General features: G+C 35.6%; 2 protein-coding genes across 2 annotated transcripts in view; both read left to right on the top strand.

The window, feature by feature from the left end:
• Positions 1 to 6,140, top strand: part of LOC107700721 (discoidin, CUB and LCCL domain-containing protein 1-like) — a 13,528-nt gene extending 7,388 nt beyond the window's left edge. The window contains exons 7-15 of the mRNA XM_016502486.1: positions 259 to 296; positions 691 to 870; positions 986 to 1,098; positions 1,669 to 1,840; positions 2,041 to 2,127; positions 2,243 to 2,336; positions 3,124 to 3,164; positions 3,259 to 3,366; positions 5,384 to 6,140. Of these exons, the coding sequence (XP_016357972.1) occupies positions 259 to 296; positions 691 to 870; positions 986 to 1,098; positions 1,669 to 1,840; positions 2,041 to 2,127; positions 2,243 to 2,336; positions 3,124 to 3,164; positions 3,259 to 3,366; positions 5,384 to 5,796 (1,246 nt within the window). The 3' untranslated portion in view covers positions 5,797 to 6,140. The remainder of the gene's footprint in view (positions 1 to 258; positions 297 to 690; positions 871 to 985; positions 1,099 to 1,668; positions 1,841 to 2,040; positions 2,128 to 2,242; positions 2,337 to 3,123; positions 3,165 to 3,258; positions 3,367 to 5,383) is intronic.
• Positions 6,141 to 6,614: 474 nt separating this feature from the next.
• On the top strand, positions 6,615 to 7,540 carry LOC107700724 (ras-related protein Rab-39B-like). Its single transcript, XM_016502489.1, has 2 exons — positions 6,615 to 6,832; positions 7,080 to 7,540. Exons 1-2 carry the CDS (start codon positions 6,615 to 6,617, stop codon positions 7,492 to 7,494), a joined length of 633 nt encoding a protein of 210 aa, XP_016357975.1. The 3' UTR covers positions 7,495 to 7,540.
• The last annotated feature ends 5,999 nt before the right edge of the window (positions 7,541 to 13,539 follow it).

Genomic DNA, 13,539 nt, shown 5'->3' with positions numbered 1-13,539 from the left:
ATGGTGGCCTCCATGAGAAAAGCTCCTGCTCCATGTAAAAAAAAAAAAAAAAATTATATATATAAAACGTATTTTATCTAATGATATGATTAGTGTAAATGTACCATTTTATTATTTTACAGTAACATTAGATTTTTTCAAATTAATATTAATTTATAATATTAGTAAATATTATGTTTTTTTTACACTCACACACACACACACACACACGTATATATATATATATACATATAAATAATCTTTTTTTTTTGTAAACAGCGGTTCCTTGTCAGATAAGCGGCTTGTCTTCCACAGAGGTAATAACTTATTTTTCCCTGTAGTTATTCCTATTGATATTATTTTAATTCATTGCTAATTTAATCTAGTAACATTACATTTGACAGAACTATAGACTTGAATTAAGGCTTTGCACTGGATTAATTTATTTTTAATAGTATTTCTTAAACTGCAAATGTCTAATACCAGGATTGAGCCTGCGTGTCAGTGTTGAGGAATAAATTACAGTTTAACTAACACACAGTTACACCTGCTACATGATACTCACACCTTCAACATGCTGTTTGTGCCTATTTGCAATTATACACTGCTAGAAGATAAACACTAACAACTGAAAACTAACAATTATATCAGAGGTGTGAGAAAGTATCATTTTTACTTGTTTGAGCAAGTTCTGTTCTCTTCCATGCTCAGAGTGTGACAGGGAGCTACCGGTGGTGGCCTATAACACTTCTTCAGTGTGGGAGGAGGTGAACAGATTAGGTCAGAGGGTCTCATGGTCTCCAGGACACGAGGGATCTCAGTGGGCTGCGAGCTCTGGGGATCAGCAGCCATGGATGGAGATTGAGCTGTGGAACAAGAGTAGTGTCACAGGTCAGAGGTCAACCTCTAATAATCATTGTGCAAACCTCTGCTGAGCTATTACAGCAATAGTAAGGGTTACAGAAGCACAATAAGAAAAAAATCAAATGTTTACATCTGCTTTCAGGCATCATAACAAAGGGTACGCCACATTACTACATTGAATCTTACACCCTCATGTTCAGCAAAGACCGCAAAAACTGGAAAGTCTACAAAGCGGGATCGAGCAAAGATAAGAAGGTACAAAATGCTACACATTTAAATAGGAAAGCAAATTAATAAATGGCACAATTGGACACAGGAACGCATTCTTTGTGAACAGATCCTAATAGTTCCTCTTTTATGTACATTGCTAGGTATTTATTTTATGACAAAAATAACTCCACCCTGCATCATATTGGCTGAATGAAATCTTATCAAGTGTCTTACTAATTTTGGAATGTTGTGTTTGGTGCCATGTCACACTTATTCACAAAATATATGCATTTTGTAGCATTTTTGCTTTCAAAAAACATTTGTAAGGTGAAGTCGTCTTGTATTATACCAGAAAAACGTCCACAAAGACATTATTCCTGTCTTCCTCTGAGCCAGGTTACAACTATTTGTTCAATTCTTAGCTGATTTTTCTTTACATGTATGAATGATTCTGAAGATATTATTTTACACCTAATATATTCACATTCTTATTTTGTGGGGGAAAATTGTGCGTGCTATTAGGTAATATTTTTTGGCAAATCAGCAGTATTTTTCAGTATGCAGGGCTGTGTAATCTTTTATTTTCATATTACCATTTTTTCTATCTATTTTAAGGTGTTTGAGGCCCATTCTGATGGTCATGTGACGGTACTCAGCAGTCTGATTCCTCCAGTAGCAGCACGCCACCTCCTCCTGAAACCCCAGAAGTGGCATATAAGGGCCTCTGCACTGGTTCAAGTGCTGGGCTGCCCTTCTGCCCCCCTCAGACCCCGTTCCAATGGAGATGGTGAGGGTCTGCCCCAGAATCTCTTTTAAGTTCCTTTATGCCACATCAACTTCAGTTTAAATATTTTTCCTAGTACATATTGACAATACAAGACCATTATATTGGTCAAATTCCAGGCGCACTGTAGTAAATCTTGTAAGAATGAATTGAATTCTTAGTCTTTTAAACCTGTGATGAATTGTCTCAATTTTTTAAAACAGAATTGAATACTGGGAAGGCAGTTCTCACGGAGACTGTGCCTCTAGACACACTCCCCACTGAAGGTCCTGTTGTCACAAGAAGCTCAGGTGAGGTGAATTTGTGAGGAAATCTGCTAATATGATTGCGAATACTAACATAATGTGTAAACTCATAGTAGATTTGTTTTTAAAGACTGAAGCTTTTATTATTATTTCCCTTCAGGCCCCAGTCAAGCAGTGATATTAGTGGCAGGCATGGTTTTGGGAGCCGCTCTGTGTGTGGGTTGTCTTTTAGCTGGGCTTATTTGGTGGAGAAGGTAACACACTTTCAACTGAAAGAAACTTGCACTGACTGATCTTAAAATATGTCAGTGCCTTTGTTTTGTCTCAAGATGCACACCAGTAATGTTTTTTTCTAAGGCATGTTTATAAAAACTACTTAAATGTCCTAATTGACCTATTGCCTAATCCTGTTTTAACCTAAGCCCTCTCTATGAAACCAGGCCTTATTGTTCCCTATAAAGAATTACTTAAAAAAAATTTTTATTAAATCAAGTACTGTTACAGGTTGTCACAGCAACCTTTATGAATAAAACATTGGAAATTACATAACTGTTCTATAAGAAAATGTTATGCAAATTGTTATATTAAATGTTATTTTATCTTAATCTGTGGTTTGCAAAAAAAAATGTATTTAATTTTTTTTTATTTTAAATCAATAGCATTCAATTTTAATTAAATATTGTATCATTTGTTATGCTCTATTGTATTAATGATTGTGTTAATCTATACTCAATATTTGGACATGCTTTTGTATCATTTTTCTTCACTTAAAATTAGTTTCATTACTTTTTTAATAAAAAAAATATACTATTGTTAGTTATATTAATGTTATGTCCCCATGCTATATTTGGTTTAATTTAATTTTAATTTAATAAAATTTTTATTTGTATTATATTATATACATTTTAAATTTTTTAAATAGGAAATAAATTAAATAGAAAATAGAAATGTATTATGTCCTTTCTTTTGATTTTGGGGTGAAATATGGCCTGTACATATTCTTGACAGGGTTTGTGATATTTACCTGTGTTTTTATTTCAGAAAAAGAAATGCACAAATAAAGAAATGCTGTGTTGACCAAGGTAACCTTTTGCTCTGTATCTCTAGCACTGTTTTTTTCCATGTCTCCATATGTTGTTGGTATTTCCTGACTGACTTTCTTTGTCTCTGCTTAAGGCTGTCAGGGTTTCCACGGGAAGAAGCTTCCATGCACAAACCCCGAGCTTGTATCTTACCCTCTGGTTCGGAACATCCACGATGCTCTTCCCAACCCTCCTCTCAATGGTAAGACATCCACAGGGCTTTTCAACCCAGTATAGCAATGAATACCGAAATTCATGAAGGAATGTTTCAAACGACAAACGAGACAAGGCAGTGTTTGTCGAGAGGACGCCGCTGGGTACAACAGTTCTCAGAATCAGATCAACAGCCCTCAGATATCGCAGTAATATATAGCAGTGAATAAGAGGGTTAATGTGGCTCAAACAGCAGGACGGAAACAGAGAGAAAGCCAAGTAGTCATTCTGACCCGTTTGTTCGCTCGCCCCACTCTGTGTGCTTTTGCTCAGCTGAGCGGCCAGTGCAACTCAGAAGAGACATGACAAGCAAATGGCTTTAATTCTGAGCTCATTCCTCCATGCGCGCCTGCCCAACAGTTGCTCATTGGCAGTTGCTCATTGGCTTTCTTTCGTTGGCGGTGCTTCCCTGAAAGGCTTCTTTAATTGGAGCCCAAATTAGGGGCATTCAAGGCAGAAGAACACCCTCCTCACCACCCACTGGCCAACAGACCCTTCAGTAAGGGGTTCTGGGATGAGGTGGACAGAGGGTCAGTGGTCAGGACAATCAGAGTCCTTTCTAACGTCGCTTCAATTAAAACAGCTTTGCCCTCTTAGCATTCCTGCTGAGTGAGTGAGGGACTGAGAGAAGGAGAGGAAACGTGGGGCCCCTTTCATAGCCCAAACTACTGCTGGACACAGTGCAGTGGGTGAGCAGTGGGATCACGTGGGAACTCATTAATGCCTTGATATGAGTTGGCCAAGGGAAAAGGCAACGCTCTTGGGATGAAGGATAATCTAAGGGAGGGTTTATTCACTGTAACATGAATATGATTGGTCGATATTTGAGGTGTTTAAAGACTGTTATTTTTAATTTAATAATTAATAACAAAAATATTTTCAATTTAATATTTAATCGTAGATTTTTTTACATGTATGTAAAACATTAAATATATACAAGTTAGACATTTCTGATTCTATTTCATTACTTTTTATAATGAAAGAAAATGTTATGTTAGTTGTTACAATTAATGTTATTTTTCCTTAATCAGGGGTTTGCAGCAATTATTTTATTTTATTTTTTTATATTATCATTAAAATCAAATTTATATTTATATATATTTATATATTTAATATATATTAAGATGTATGCAATGATCTATAATTGAACAGTGTTTTTAATATAATTTAATTTGAAAAATTAAACATGTTAGTTTTATTATTTTAACATTAAAATAAATACAATTAAAATAAAAGAATAAAATACATATAAATAAATATAAATATCAATATAATTGGATTTTAATTAAATACAATTTTATATTTGTTGTTATTAATGTGATAACTATAAATTATCTTTAATTTTTTATTTCATCATTATATTTTAATTAAAAATCTTATGTTAATTATCTTGTAGAATTCTTAAAATTTTACATTTGAAATGTTATTTAATTTCTCAATTTAATTTAATAAAAAATAAAAATCCCTAAAAATTTAAAATGTGTAAAATCAAAATATAACAATTTACTCAATGTGCAGGGCGGTGTACAAAAATTAGCCATTAAATGTTTTTATTCATTAAAATAAAAAAAATCTAAGTGTACTTCTAATAAATCATTTAATTCAATTACATCATTTTACATGTCCAGATCACAAGGAAGGTTGGGAATGCCTGTGTTTAGCCATTTAAACATGATGTTTGTTCTTGTCGTCAAATGTTCCATAATAATGAATACAGTAGTTTACTTCACGTTGGTTCCTGATCACCTTTTCTCAGGTTTGTTAGTGTTTACATACTTCTATAACAGAGGTCTTCAACCCTGTTCCTGGGGATCCACTGTCCTGCAGAATTTAGCTATAACCCTAATCAAACACACCTGAAGCAGCTAATCAAGCTCCTCAAGACTGCTTGAAAATAAACATGCAGGTGTGCTGAAGCGAGGTTGAAAATAAACTTTGCAGGACAGTGGGTCCCCAGGAGCAGGGTTAAAGGCCTCTGTTCTATAACATTTCTCCATTGTTTCCAGACTATGCTGAGCCTGATGTAGTTGCAGGTGGGCAGATGATGGGACTCACATTCCGCCCCCCACTGGAAGAGGGCTACACTGTCCCCTTCACCCTCAACCACTACGACACCCCCGGACAACTTCCCGAATACGCCGATCCCTTACCTGCCGAACCAGAATATGCAACACCCTTCAGTGAAATGCCCACAGACTTGACACCGGTCAGCCGACAGAATCAACCTGTGTGTCGATCCGCACAGGGCACAAGAGCAGAGCTGAGCCAACAACAATATGACTGCCCTGCACACAGAGTGATCTCAAACGGGTACTGTACTCCAGTCTCACATAGTACTAACCAACATAAGGCTAGCGTGATCTACTTTGAGCCCCAGACAGTAGAACCACTATTGCATACCTACCATGAGCCACTCTGAGCCAACATGGCATCTCCTACTGAAGCCAGTTTGTGATGTTTGTGCTGTTAAACTGCTGTTTATAACATAACTTGTGTTAGATAGCATCAGCATGTGACAAGAAATGATTATTTGGGTGGTTACAAAAATGTAGGATATGGGAGAAGTGCTTTTATAAGGAAAGCTGTATTGTTCAGGTGACCACTGAAACGGTGTATTTTTATTTAATGTAAATGTGGGTGTGTTTTATATCTGTAACTAATCAGAATAAACTCCAAGAGGATTTGTGTCTGTGTGATTTGAAACCACTAAAGTATTCAAAAACATTTTACATTTTTTTGTAGGTATACAATAAACTTGTGACATTTTTCATACCAAATCTGAAGTGTTGATAAAATACTCTTCTGTTGTTTTGCGTACTATCAAAACTAATTTAAAAGCACATTAAAAATCTCTCTCCCTCTCTCTCTCTCTACATACACACACACAAAAGGATATATGCAATCTTCAGAGGTTTTTGAGAAATACTTCCTTTTCTTTTATAAACCCCGCCTGTCACATAACTCCCATTTCCGAGTCATCTAAACCTGTAAGACAACTTTCTATTAACCAGAAAAAAAATACACAAATCAAATCAGCACTGGAAGGTCTGACCCCTACCACATTCAAACAGGAAATCTTTCTTCAGAAACCCAACAGGTACAGGTCTGAAATGTAAAACTTGAAGAATTGTGGATTTAACTCTGCATGTAATTGAAATGTAGCCAACTGAATATCAATTATAATTTGATCTTTCCTCTGGTCAAATCTTTAAGGATCCTGGAGCAATGTCAACTGTCATGAATGGTACTGAGTGCCTGTACGGTTTTAAAATCATCATGATAGGTGACGGTAATGTGGGCAAGTCATGCATACTGTATAGATACTTAAATGGCTTGTTGCCAGAGAAAATAAATTGTACCATTGGAGTGGACTTCTGCAATCACATCCTAGAGGTGGAGCCTGGTGTGAGAGTACAGCTACAGATCTGGGATACGACTGGTCATGAAGCATTTTGGTAAGCAGTGAAAACTCACACAGGTGTGTGGTACTCGCTAACACACCTTATTACTCTTGTCAAAAATGAAAGCAGTCATTCTCCAAAATGACAACACAGTATAATGAAGACTATATTATACTGTATTACAAAAGCTAGCTTAAAAAATTGTTTACTTTCATATTTAAAAAATAAATATAAATGTATAAAAAATAAAAGCACTTAATGCACACTGGTTGTTTAACCTCATGAACTGTTATGTTTTCAGGAATCGTCAGCTTATCCAGCCTTACATTCCTCATTCAGCTGGATGCCTGCTGGTGTTTGACCTGGGCAACCGTAAGTCTTTCAGAGTCATTAAGCATCAGTACACAGAGGTGTGTAATACAGTGAATCCATACACTGTCCTCTTTGTACTTGTGGGACACAAGTGTGACAGAAATGAGCGGGAAGTGAATCAAGAGGAGGTGGAACAGTTCGCAAGTGAATTGGGAGTGCCGTACATTGAGGCCTCAGCCATAACGGGTCACAATGTGGCAGAAGCTTTTGAGCTGTGGGCCCGGCGCATTTATCAGGGCTATCTGAGTGGAGAGGTGCGCTTACATGAACGCTGGGGCAAGATCCATGAAAACAAAACCAACAAAGATGAGCCAGCTGAAAACAGCAAATGCTGTGTCTCATAAAGTTAACATGAGACTGCATTTTTCCCATTGATGGCCATTTAAAGTAGCCATGCATTGTGACAAAATAAAAATATGCAAGACATAAACCACTATAAATCACAAATATTTCATTATATTAAAGTAGATGTTGTGCCAGTGAAATGTTTCTTTTAAATGGACTTGAATTTTGTTTTGTAACTAACATCTGTTGTGATTAAAAATCCAGGTTTTTTTTTTTGCTTTAAAATAAACTTACATTTCCATACTTAATTTCACAGGTTGATTTCATTCAAGCACTTTGTGGTTACTTTGCATTTGTTAATTATGCATGTTTTTTATTTAAAATGTTTATTACATTTTTTTTTTTAATATTTGATTATGCTTTTAGCTATATGATGAATGCAGTATGCTCAGCTTATACCATGTTTAAATACATTCAACCAATTTTCCCAAAAGAGCTAAAAAAAACAATAGATTCCAACTCATGATCTGCAGGGTAAACCTTCAAATTCTCTTTACAGATGCTGCGTTTGGAATCTCAAGACAAAGTCTTTTTTCCATTCAGAAAAATGCATGTCGAGTTTAGTGAAGGAAATGCTAAAATGCCTTTGACTAACACAATAATACTAAATAAATTGTCTCCCTTCTCTGTAAGCAAATAATGGACTTTTTCCACTTCACTGGATATCCACCCTTGGTGACCTGATACAAATTACATTCATGCCAAGTGTCTGAATTAAACAGTGTACAAAGGCTTATCATTTACTTTTTATGCTTCTGTATCTATAAAATCTGATAAAGCAATAAAACAGTGTGGCTAGTATTACAGTTAAACACATACTGGAGTCATCTGCAAACAAAGTGAACCATTCGATAAAAAGATATGAAGGACTTTTGTTGTCAAATGTCTGTACAGCCTTTAATAGCGTTTTATTTATATTATAAAAATGGAAAAAATTACTGCTTTCAACGGATATGTCTGTAAACTTATTAATAGGCCAAGCACACACACACACACACACACACACACACACATACAGTAAATAATCCAGTAAATGCTTCTCACACAGAGATATACTGCCATCATGACACTGAACTTCTACCAGCTTTCTCAGAACAGAGGTTATTGAGAAATACTTCCCTTTCTTGTATAAACCCTGCCTGTCACATAAATACCTCCCATTTGCCTGCAATGTGGACCTATAAACAGGAAAAGATGTAAAAAAGCAAATCCAGGCCGACACAATAACAACATTCAAACAGGAAAAACTTTCTATTCAGAAATGAAGAGGTACAGATGAGCAGTTTCAAACCTGAATATTTATGTACTATCTTTAAAATGTAAATGCAGTTCTCTGAATACCGTTCATGATTTATTAGGTTCTCTGTTCAGATCTTGTTGGATACTGGAGCAGTAATACCCTTCCTCCATTTTCAAAAAGTGGAAGTGGATCAGCAGTCACAAATTGCACTGAGTTCCAGTACCGTTTTAAAATGATCATGATAGGCAGAACTGTTGGAAAGACATGCTTGCTGAGGCGCTGCAAAGGGCCTGTATCTGGAGAGCACAGGTGCTACCATTGGAGTGGACTTGAGCAATCACATCCTAGAGATGGATCCTGGGGTGAGAGTACAAATACAGATTGTGGATACACCCAGTCAGGAATGGATTGGGTAAGCAGAGAGAATATATAACATCTGCATGCTCTTCAAAATGTCTTTAACTTGTTCTCAAAAATCTGTGCATTTCCCCCCCAGCAGGTATTTTACCAGAAGACTTAATTTAGGAATACAATACAGTTAAATTACATTTTATGACATTGGATACTGTAAAATTGGGCAATAAAGTCTGTTTTTTGGTGTGTTGGTTAACTCTGGAATCTATTTGCAATGTTTCCAAGTCCTTTTGAAATCATACAGTTTTGTGTGAGAAACAGATAAAAAAAAAAATATTATTTTGCCATGCTGAATGTGTTTTTCCTTCATTTTTAGATCTTTAAAAATCACTTAAAAGCACTTAACATCATGCACAATGCGATGGAATTTTCCTTTTCAGGAATATTATGGACCAGATCTTCCCACGCTTGATGCCAGCTGGATGCCTGCTGGTGTTTGACCTGGTCTTTCAGCTACGTTAAGTATTGCCATGTAGAGATGTGCAAGACTGTGAATCCATACACTGTGTTCTACCTACTTGTGGGACACAAGAGTGACAGAAAAGAGTGAGAAGTTAATCAAGATGAAGTAGAACATTTAGCAAATGAATTGGGAGCGGCATACCTGCCAAAACCGGCCACAATGTGGCAGAAGTTTTTGAACTGTTGACCCGGCGCATTTATCAGGGCTATCTGAGTGGAGAGATGAGCGTGTGTCCAGGACAGGGCAAGATCCATGACTATAATCCAGCTGAAAATAATACCACAACAAGTAACAACAACAAGTGCTATAAATCAAAAATATTTCATTATATTATAGTGCCAGTGACTCATTTCTGATTTCACTGCTTGATGCTTATAACTAGGCCTATGTTTGAAAAAATTATAGAATCTTTTAATTTTCATACCTAATTCCACGTGCTGATTTAAATGCTTTGTGGCTATTTTGCATACACACTTACTTATATTTTGTATTAATTATTTTTTGTTGCTTATTATTCATTTTTATTAAATATTTAACTTGTTTAATTTTGCTTTTAGTTACTATAATGAATGTGGTGGTACAAGTTTAAATACATTGCACAGATATTTCAATCAAAACAAGAGCAGAAAATACAAAAAGCCAGCATATCATATCACGAGCTGTAGTAAAGCTCGAACTTCCTTTTACAGATGCTGGTTGCGTTCCATAATAATATAAGGTTAGTTTTAGATTTACTTGATTATAGTGAAGTGTTTCAAGAGAGTGGGTTTCTGATTTTTTTTAGATTTTTATCAAGCTTTTGATGTCGTAGAGCAGGGGGGCCAAAACTCGGTCCTGGAGGGCTGGTGTCCTGCAGAGTTTAGCTCCAACTTGCCTCAACACACCTGCTGGTAAGTTTCTAGTATGCCTATAAGAGCTTGATTAGCTGGTTCAGGTGTGTTTAATTGGGGTTGGAGCTAAACTCTGCAGGACACCGGCCCTCCAGGACCGAGTTTGGGCACCCCTGTCGTAGAGCATCCATTTATTTTGAAAACCTTACAGCATTTTGGTTTTGGAGTAAGATTCATACATTTAATTGAAATGTTATATAATGGAATAAATAGCTCTGTAGCACTTGGTCATGGAACCTGCACAAGATTTCCAATTAAAAGGGGGATTCGTCAGGGATGTGGCAGCTCACCATTATTGTTTATAATGGTTGCTGAGCTGTTATCTATATTGATCAAAAATAATGGTTTAACAGTGTTGGATAGGCAAATAATTATAAGTCAGTTTGCTGACGATACAACGTTGTTTATTATAAATGAATGGAGAATAACAAATGTATTGAATAACATAGATAAATGTAAATCCACTCTGAACAGATGGTTGCAGAGGGATCTTACAATCTTTGGAAGGGTTCTTTTGTCTAAAATGGATAGTTTGTCCAGACTTATCTACCCAGCCTTCTCCTTGCCCATATCGACAAGAATGATCAAATTAATAAGTAAGGTGACTTTTAAATTTATCTGAAATGTCACTACATAAGAAAGGAAGATATGATTAAAAAAGATGAAGACAGTGGTGTGAATGCGATCGATTTTGATATTATGAATGGTCTTCTGAAATTGAAATGGTTAAAATCCTTCATTCAAGATAGCAGTTCTTTTTGGTTTATTGTCCCCAGTGCAATTTTTAACAAACTGGGAGGAATAAATTATTTTCTACGTTGTGATTTGGAGTGTACCTCGTTACCAGTTAAACTTTCAGCTTTCCATCAGCAAGGGCTGCTCTATTGGAAATGATTGTTCAAACATAACTTCACACCTCACAACACTCCAGTTTGGAATAATAGATATATAAAGATAGGCAGAAAGTCAGTATATTTTGAGGAATGGAAATCCAAAGGAATTTGGGCGATTGCCCATTTCTTGGATGATAATGGAAATTTGTTACTGTATAGAGAATTCTGTGAAAAATTCTAACGGCAGTGTTCTGTTAATACTAATAATAGAATAATTAGAGCCATTCCAATTGCTGTAAGATTAATAGTTAAAGAAGACATTTTGTACTCCAAAGTCTCCCCAGAACTGAGACAGCTCTCCTTAGAAGGTTAGGATTTTTGTGATAAAAAAAATGTACAAATAGAGTCATTAGAGATTTTATTTTACAGGATTATTATCCTAACCCTATTAGAAGGGAATACATGCTCAAAGATTTTTATATTATGGAAAGTACAAAAAATTAGGAAAAGCTATATATCTTTTCCTCTTCCTCCTAAAGTTAAGGAGGTGAACTTCAAAATTTGAAATTAGATTTATCCTACCAATGAATTTTTAAGACTGAAATTTAATTTGGATGTGAATAATTGTGTTTTTTGTGAAATGAATATTGAAAATCTAAAGCATGTTTTCTTTTGTTGTGATTTGGTGCAACTTTTTTGGAGAGATGTACAGAACTGGCTACAGTCTAGAGAGGTTGAACTCCCACCCCTTACGATGAAGTTAATTAGGTTTGGTATTTGTCTGGAAAACAAAGAGTTGGATTTTGTTATTAATTTCTTGCTTTGTCTTGGAAAGTTTTTCATTCATAAATGTAGATGGTTTAAATCTAAACCCAACTTTAACCAGTGGATGAATTAGGTTAAAATTTTGTGCAAATCTTTAGAATTGGTTAAAAACAAGAAAGCTCTCAAATTGATTTCATTTTTGGGGCATGTATAAACTAATATAAAAAGCCCCTTTTGGTTTGTTTTATTTGTTCTATTTATTTATTTCTTTTCTTTTCTTCTTTATTATTGGTTTATTGTGATCTTGTTTGTCACTGGTTATGCTCAGTCTAAGGCTGTTCACGTGTTGTTAGATTATGTGATGTGTTTATGTACCTTGTTTTTTTTTGTTGTAAATGGAAGCATAATAAAATAAAAAATTAAATAAAAAAGATGCTGGTTGCGTTTTCATTGTCATAGGAAAAGATTGTACGTCCCCTATTGGCCATAGAGAAAAAATGTCATTTCAAACCGGTTTAGTGAAGGGAATGCTACAAAAATGCACAGCTTACATATTATTAGACATTTAAAACAAGCTGTAAGGAGTCGTGAGACAAATGTTCACGTTTTAATGGTCATTTTAGTCTATTAGACTACCATAATAATACTAGATTACGTCTTATATCTGCTTTCTCTCTCTGTTAGTAAATAATGAACATTTATTCTGCTTCATTGGATCCCCACCCTTGCTGTTCTGGTATGAATTACTTTCATTAGAACTATAAAAAGTGTCTGAACAGGCTCAGTGTGCATAGGCCTATCAGTGGCTTTTTAGGCTTCCGTATATACAAAGACTAATAGCAGTAACACATTGTTAATAGCATTACAATTAAAGGTCCACTGGATTTACAAAGTAGTCCACTAAACTAAATTATCTTAAAACAAAGTGAAATACTCTATTTATAGCCCAAGTCGACACCGGCCTAAACTGTCTGTCTCTCTGTGTCCTAAGGGAGTCTGTTCCATTGCTGTTCACCTCCTGTTTGGGAAGCCACATAACTGTGGAAACGTTTTGTAGCAAACTAACCTGTAATGCACACTGGTAAGGAGTATAGTAGGCTTGATTTCATCATGACATTGGAAGTCTTCCAGCCATCTTCAGAGGTTTTGACCTGGGTGGAAGCATTCTCATGGTTGGCCTATTGAGAAAGACTTAGCTGAAATGTTTTTCCTCATTACAAGTGCTTTTATGTGATGCATGCCATGAGCTGGCCTCAACAGGAAATACTGGGCTTGTTCTGATATGATACTGCATGCTTGTTCCCTCTGGTCTCTGAGAAATTCCTAACTTTCTGCTGGTATTTATAAACTCCGCCTCTCACATAAACCCCACCCAATAACAAGTATGAACAGGCAAAGATTAAAAAAACAGATGAACTAGACAGAAGCTCTCACCCCTA

The sequence above is a fragment of the Sinocyclocheilus anshuiensis genome, unplaced genomic scaffold (genome assembly GCF_001515605.1).
Source record: "Sinocyclocheilus anshuiensis isolate Anshui unplaced genomic scaffold, SAMN03320099.WGS_v1.1 scaffold782, whole genome shotgun sequence".
In the NCBI taxonomy this organism is placed as follows: domain Eukaryota; kingdom Metazoa; phylum Chordata; class Actinopteri; order Cypriniformes; family Cyprinidae; genus Sinocyclocheilus; species Sinocyclocheilus anshuiensis.
This window is presented reverse-complemented; position numbering and strand designations above follow the sequence as displayed.

Bases quoted from the DNA above. Each gene is read 5' to 3' on its own strand.
- LOC107700724 (XM_016502489.1), top strand. From the start codon at position 6,615: ATGAATGGTACTGAGTGCCTGTACGGTTTTAAAATCATCATGATAGGT. The intron at 6,833-7,079 runs GTAAGCAGTGAA...TTATGTTTTCAG, and splicing joins ACTGGTCATGAAGCATTTTG to GAATCGTCAGCTTATCCAGC.